Consider the following 7,120-nt stretch of genomic DNA (forward strand, 5'->3'; position numbering starts at 1 on the left):
GCACCCAACGCCAAAACAACAAAAAAAAGGAGCCTCAATCTAAAGCCTACATCTCAAGGATTTAACAAACTTACCTACTCTAAAAAATTAAACCAAATGACAACAACCTGCCTCCCTAACAAAGAAAAACATGAGAAAACAATAATCAAACAAAAATGCAGTCCACCCCACATACTTCTGTATATGACGAACAGCAGTGAGCAAGTAACAAAAGGTCTGCTGGTTGGGATGAGCTGAGGATGAATGACTGGTCAGCATATAAGTCGTCTCCAGCTGGTTAGCCGATCCATATGGTCCGTCCCCTGGATCCACCAATCACGGAGCGGCACCTGCACACTTAGATTGCATATTAGACAACATTACGACAGTAGTCGTAACACCTCTGTTGCACATTTAAAAAATGGAAACTTTTATTGTATTATCCAAATACAATGATGGAAAACTGATATGTGAAATGACAACATCTACTGAAAACCCATGTGAACAAAATACATTGGAGGAAAACAACACACGTAATCAGGAATTTCTGTGTCTTTATTGAACACAACATAAGCATGTCCAGTATGGTGAAAAATACAAGGGGACTTCATAAATAAATAATCAATCAGCAGCTTCTAACAAGACTTTCTGGTAGCTGCAGACATGCACAGCTTCAGGAGGATCAACAGGTGGACCTTAGAGAAGCAAGTGTTTGTGGCACAGGCAAAGCTAAGCTAATATTAAATGTAACAATGTCAATGTTTATATCCATTTATTACATATGATTTTATATGGAATCTTTGATCAATCTGGTTGCATTTGATAACATCTGTAATTAAAAGTATAATTGTAATTACAATAACATTTTCTGTATATTTTTTAAAAGGTAACTCCATTAGCATTAAGACTCATAACAACTTTTTACCTGTTAAGATCTGGCTGATCTTTTCTTAAGTCTTAAATGCAGTTACAATATTATTTTAGTAACTCATTTATCTGACTGCTCCTTCTGTGTGACTCTGTTAAGAGGCTCCAGCTGCAGCCACAGGCCGCCCTCTGCACGCAGGACGATTTGGGGAAGACGGCGAACTCTCCCCGAGCTGCTCCCGAGTTCAGGGTTCACCCCTGGGGTGAGTCGAAACCTGAGCAGGGTCAGCGCTACAACAACTCGAAGCTCCGCCATGGCAAATTTCTGACCAATACAGTTCCTGTGGAGAGATACCTGTTAATTTGTTACCAACACATTTCCTATTTGTGTTATTGAGATTAAGGCTGAATGCTGAAACTGAACCTGGGCCCTGAGGAGAAGGGGATGAAGGCATGAGAAGCTTGGCTCTTTTTGTTGCTCGGGTCAAAATGGAGGGGATCAAATTCCTTGGCAGAGAGCAAATCGTGTTTAAAAGATTAAACACAATAGATTTGTAGCAGGAATTAATGTTATATTGTATAAGTGCTTACATGTGGGTTTGTCCAGACAGTGGGGTTATGGTGTGTTCCATAAATGCTGACCAGGCAGATTGTACCTGTGTTACAAAAATTAGTAGGTTTACAACTTCAGTCTTTATTGGTCACCAACATTTCTGATCAAAAACTTTCTGAGTTTGCTTAACTTGACATCAAATGTGATGAACTCTCCTTAAATTGGATCCCTTAAATTAGTGCCTCACAAATGAAGTACAGAATATGATTAGAGTGTGATCCAGGACAAGACACAAGTGTTTAATCTCGAAAGTCTATTTGTAAATCTTGAAAGAGTTTCCCCCTCACCTGCTGGGACTGTGCGATTTCCTGGCAGCACCATGTCCTGGGTGTACTTCCGTGTTACACCCGGCACAGGAGAGTGGAGTCTGAGGCTCTCTTTGATGCACATGGTGGTGAAGGGAAGGTTGGACAGATCCTCCCTTAAGACCAAGTCATGTCAGTGCACTGAGATAATATTCACATGTAAACATCTGAAACTACCAATAATGTTGCTGGCATTTGTATTTTCTGACCACTCAATTTCTTGTCCATCTCGTCCCTCCATCAGGTCCATCACTTCCTGTCTGCATTTTTCCTGATAGTCTTCATGGCGTGCTAAATTATACAACGTCCAGCAGATGGCACTGGCTGTTGTGTCGTGACCTGCAGAAGAAGAAGAAGGAAGATTTGCAAAGTGTGAGGACATTTTAATGGCAACTACAGCTTTAAAGAGACATTACTCTTCCTACAGTGTATAGCAGCTGTTACCATTATGGTGTGATTTTCACATAAGACCACAGAGGTCGCTGTTAGAGTAACATCTCACCTGCAAACATGAAAGTGTTGGCCTCAGCCTGTATCTCCTCATCTGTCAGGCCTTTCCCATCTTCATCCTTCAACACACAAACATTTAGTAATAATATTTATCTGTAATAGTGATACAGTCTCATGAACAAAATGCATTTAAAATGTCCTTCTTCACCACACTTTTTGCATCTACTTTTAACTATTGACTCACTGAGACCTACTCCCTTTCACTTGATTTCCATGCATGTAATTTCCCATTTTAAAATTTGGTATCTGTAGCCAGTCTTGTTAATGATCTCACTGAGGGATTTAGGCCTTTGCAGATCAGCAGTGGCGACAGAGCATCTCCTTGGTAGATCCTACACTTGATGGTGGCATGTGGTATTGGCTTGAAGTTGGCCTCTAGTGTTGTACGCCACATCCCAGTTGAGTTCCTGATGAAGGCTTTTAGGGTCATGTTGATCTAGTATAATTCTAGGAATTCCAGGATCCATGTGTGGGGCATTAAGTCATAGACTTTCTTGCAGTAATCCTGGCTGTGCATAGGTTGGTGAGCCTGGTCTTGCAGTCTTGTGCGACTGTTCTATCTAAAAGTAGCCAATTCCTTTCTCTTCCCCAATCACGTATTGAACCATTTGTCTGTTCATCTTAGCCGCTATGATGCCCGACGGGAGCTTTCATGTGGTACTGGGGCAGGTTATTGACTGGTAGTTGGATGGGACAGGATCCTTTTGGGGATCCTTGTTGATCAGGAGCATAAAAATGGGGTACACTAAAATGGTACACTGAGTACCATTTAATGTTTAGAATGTTAGAAATAAACAGCAGCACTAAAAGTGCAGAGTGTAGTAAGCTAAATATAGCTTGAGATAATATTCTTTTTTTTCTCTCTGTGTGATTTTGAAAACCTTCTGCAGCATCATTCTCTCCTCTTAAGTGGTGCATATTAATAAAAACCAGAGAAAAGCTGTGTTGAACATGCTTAATGGTAGTGTAAAATGCCGTAGATGCCGACTGGAAGTTCTTGTTTCTGTGCATGTTGCAAAACTTACTGCCTGACCCCTTCTGTAAAAGATACTTCAGCAGAAAAAAACTGTTGAAATACTGCTTATACTCTTTCTGCCTTACCTTTGTCAGCAGTATAATGTCTACAAAATCTTTCCTCCTCCGAGCTGTTAGGGCAACATCCAATTGTGTTTCTGTCTCCCTCTGTTGGCTAAGGAAGGTACGACGCTTCTGAACCACATCCCTGGTGAACCTGAATCAGAATACAGCAGATTAAAACTGACACTGCAAGATTGTATTTACAGTACTCTGAAGTAAAACAATACATTACACATTACTACAGGTTATTATAGTACTATACAATACTTTTAAAGACTTTTACAGCATCATATGGTTAAGTATATATCTAGAGCAATCCATAACATTAGATTTCAACAGCAATTAATACAAAAAAGCACATAAGCAACAAATATGACAGTTATTTGCATCTGCACCATTTGACAGTAACAGTGTGTCATCACGCTTGCAGCCTCCTATTTAACTCGTGTAACTCAGCTACAGAAATGTCAGAAGGTCAGAGCATTACCTGTGTACAGTGTTTAAGGCTTGTTTGAATCGTTTCCCCTGCTGAGTCTTCCAGTAAATCCAGTCCCAGTGGTGTAAAATATTTTCTCGCCGACGTGTTGCCAGGTCACTGAGCTCCACTATGGCTGACACGTACTCACTGGGAGACCTGGAGGGACAATCTTTTTAGAAACTGACAACTACAACAAAAATGGAAGATATCAATTGAAATAAGTGGCTGTTCTCACTCCTGACAGTTGCTGTCATAGCTGAAGGCACATTTTAGTAAACTGTCCAGAGTCATCAGACTGACATGGTCAAACATCTCCAGATTAGTTTTGCCTTCTGCTACAAGTCGGCACCACTTGTCCTGAAAACAGAAACAAGGAGGGGTTAACAGGATAAAGATATCAGCATAAGAAAGGAAACAAAATCATATTTGGGGGGTGATTCATGTGGTCTAAGTCTTTAACTTAAAGCAGCTGAACTGTTCAGGATCGGTTTAAGATTTTATTGGACAAACAGTGAACACTATGATTTGATCTCAAATATGGTAGCTTATGTTATACACATGAATTTTAAAGACCACCTAAGTTCTGTGCAGTCAGTGTAGATGTAGATTGTGTGTTTGCCTGTGTTCAGCCCCCTGGATAATTTAAGGATTTTTTTTAAAACTGAGAATAAATAAAAATAAAAACAAAACAACAAACAACCCCCCCCTCCCCCATGTAATGTGAATATTACCATGCTTCAACACATTCTGCACTTTCATGAATCTAAAGTAAATAGTCTTTTTTTCCCCACTTGTCTTTACTCGATCTATACAAATCTAAGTTATTATTATTATTAATAAAAAATACAAACATCTCATCAGTGCCACTGTCTGTGTATTGTTTTAAATGACAGCAGTTTTAAAGCGTGTGAGAAAGTCGGTGCATACTATGAAAATTGCTGATAAGGAAACATTTGATCTTCTTGAAAGAGTGTCTGCTAAAAGATGTGGTGCACTAAAACAAATGAATCATAAAACTGAAAAATTTTAAAAGGAAAGTAGAAGAAAACTCCTTCCTGCAAGTGAAGGAGTAACTGATGACTGCAAGTCATCAGTGTTATCAAGATGATGTCAGACTGCTGGACAATTCTGGAAATCACTACAGAAAATTATGCAGTAGTTTTGTAGAGGGTGTAGTACTCTTCATAGAAATATGAATAACAGGCATCACATTGATGAGCCTTATTCTGCTGAAAGTTTCTTCCTGCTAAATGTAACTTTTTCCTTCCCACCACCAGAATGTGCTTGCTCATAGCAGGTCACTTGATTACTGCTGGGTTTTTTTTCCAATACTGTAGGTTGTTTAACTAACAGTATAAAGCATCTTAAGGTGGCTGTTACTGTGTTCTGTGTGCTCTTACTGCAATTAAAACCTGAATGACTAATTTAGAATCTGAAAATAACTGAAAAACGTATTTTTCTCATGGTTGTACCAGTTTTAACAATGTTTGCTTGTCTTGTTTGTAACCGGTGGTACCCGTCACCCTCCCAGTAAATACACTAATCATATCCATTTCATAATCCTACGTGACTTAATTTAACATTTTCAGAAAACTTGACCTGTGACCCCTGACTTTGAGGCCGAGGTCACTGAGAATCGAGCTTGTCTGAGATTTAAAAACTCTATGTAGCCTACGTCTCAAGTTATCGCATTCACAAACTTGGTTGTCCACATTGCCCGCTTGGAGGTGTGACGATAAGTTGAGGAATAAACTCAAACTGTCATGTGATCAGATTTTTGTACGCATAACTGTGGCTGTGTGTATCTTACATGCATGATTTTAGATGAGGAGTTAAATACGGCAATGTAGCTCTTCAATATATCAAAATGGAAAGCTGGAGTGAGCAGTCGTCTCTTGCGGGACCACACCTCTCCGTTACTGATCAACAGACTGTGTCCTGAAACCCCAAAAAAAAGAGACTTGTAGTTAGGAGCACTGTCGTTTGACCTTTAGAACAAAATAAGATAAGATAACTCTTTATTGTCATTGCACAGTCATACATAGTACAATAGTACAATGACATTGGAAACCAATACTGGGAAAGATTTAATTCCAGTAAACTTTGCAACATATGAGGAAAACTGAAATATTTCACTCACCCAGCCATGGGCGCAGGTGGTGATAAATTAATTCATCTTTCACTGTGATGCTGGCTGAAGGAAGTAAATGATGAACAATGTAAGCAAACACCAAAGGCTTTGGAAATGTGGTATAATACAGACGGACTGTTGGTGTTTTACCCTACCGGGTGCCATTAGCAGAGGTTTGACATAGTCAGGATGAAAGAGTCTGACCAGGTGATAGAAAGGACCGAGGAACCAGCAGCAGGAGTGTTTGTATGTCTGCACCAGGTCATCCACCTGCTGGAGGCCTTCTTCTGTGCTCTGCATCTATAATGTTTTATCACAAAACAAGACTTAAAGATCGGTGCTGATTATAGCAATCAAAGAGAAATAGTAACATAGCAACAAAAAGTAGATTCTGTTTAACTGTGAAACCTATAGCTGCATCATGTAGAGATTACAAATATTTAAAATAGTTCATAAAAAAAGATGATGTCTGTGTGTTGTACCTTCCCAAGATGGCCCAACAGCCACGAACGTGTCTGTGGTTTGCTGAAACAGGACAACCTGTGAGAGTACCAGGTGTGACGCAGCAGCAGCCTCACAGTCCAAAGTGCAACCACAGCAACCAGTCCAGTACTGAAAATGTACAGGACTGAACAGAGACCTGTCCAGCTGAGGACCAGAGAGAGAACACTGTGCAGGAGAGTCATCACTGAGAGAGAGCAATTAGCATCCAGAGGTTCAAGTTTCCCACTACTGGCCCTGCTCTGTTGGTTGTACTTATAGAGGCAAATTGCTCCACCCCCCACTCACACACACTCCCTCCCCCAGTTTTGATTATAAATACCAGAAGTTCTAGTTCTAAGTTATGAAATGTACATAGTATTCCATTAGTCTCGTCACATTTTAATATAACTTTACAAACTGTTTCACTCTTGCAATCCCCCAATGATAATAATAACATGTAGTATAAACAATATGGCTACTGCACATGGTAATTTAAAATGATAACTGTATAAAAAAGAAATAAGTGAATAAATATAAAAACAGAAGTCATGATGGCTATAAAAAGGTAAAATATTATGCAAGAACTGCTGTACCAAAAATAGTGTTGTCGCAGTATTTTGGAGAATTTTGGAGATTAATTATTGGTATTTACTGATTTAATGCAGTGACATCTCCAT

General features: G+C 39.5%; 1 protein-coding gene across 2 annotated transcripts; it reads right to left on the reverse strand.

The window, feature by feature from the left end:
• Nucleotides 1–211: 211 nt before the first annotated feature.
• LOC120436362 (cytochrome P450 4F3-like) lies at nucleotides 212–6,681 on the reverse strand. Of its 2 annotated transcripts, XR_005610354.1 has the most exons (14): nucleotides 6,443–6,681; nucleotides 6,116–6,260; nucleotides 5,970–6,023; nucleotides 5,640–5,767; nucleotides 4,065–4,186; nucleotides 3,839–3,985; nucleotides 3,376–3,505; nucleotides 2,267–2,333; nucleotides 1,974–2,103; nucleotides 1,747–1,880; nucleotides 1,438–1,502; nucleotides 1,271–1,353; nucleotides 905–1,187; nucleotides 212–336 (listed from the first exon to the last, which is right to left on the reverse strand). XR_005610354.1 is itself a non-coding variant. In XM_039607288.1 (13 exons), the coding sequence occupies exons 1-13, from the start codon at nucleotides 6,644–6,646 to the stop codon at nucleotides 968–970; spliced, it is 1,629 nt and encodes a 542-aa protein (XP_039463222.1). In that variant the 5' UTR covers nucleotides 6,647–6,681; the 3' UTR covers nucleotides 533–967. The 2 variants fall into 2 exon arrangements, 1 of the variants encoding a protein (XP_039463222.1); XM_039607288.1 differs by lacking the exon at nucleotides 212–336 and having other exon boundaries at nucleotides 533–1,187.
• Between the last annotated feature and the right edge of the window lie 439 nt (nucleotides 6,682–7,120).

Source organism: Oreochromis aureus, linkage group 23, assembly GCF_013358895.1.
Source record: "Oreochromis aureus strain Israel breed Guangdong linkage group 23, ZZ_aureus, whole genome shotgun sequence".
In the NCBI taxonomy this organism is placed as follows: Eukaryota; Metazoa; Chordata; class Actinopteri; order Cichliformes; family Cichlidae; genus Oreochromis; species Oreochromis aureus.

Excerpts from the sequence above, each read along its gene's own strand:
- LOC120436362 (XM_039607288.1), bottom strand. The coding sequence starts at position 6,646 with ATGACTCTCCTGCACAGTGTTCTCTCTCTGGTCCTCAGCTGGACAGGT. Across the intron at positions 5,768-5,969 it reads CCACCTGCGCCCATGGCTGG|GACACAGTCTGTTGATCAGT; the intron begins GTGAGTGAAATA and ends TTGGGGTTTCAG. Across the intron at positions 2,334-3,375 it reads ACATTATACTGCTGACAAAG|GATGAAGATGGGAAAGGCCT; the intron begins GTAAGGCAGAAA and ends TGTGTGTTGAAG.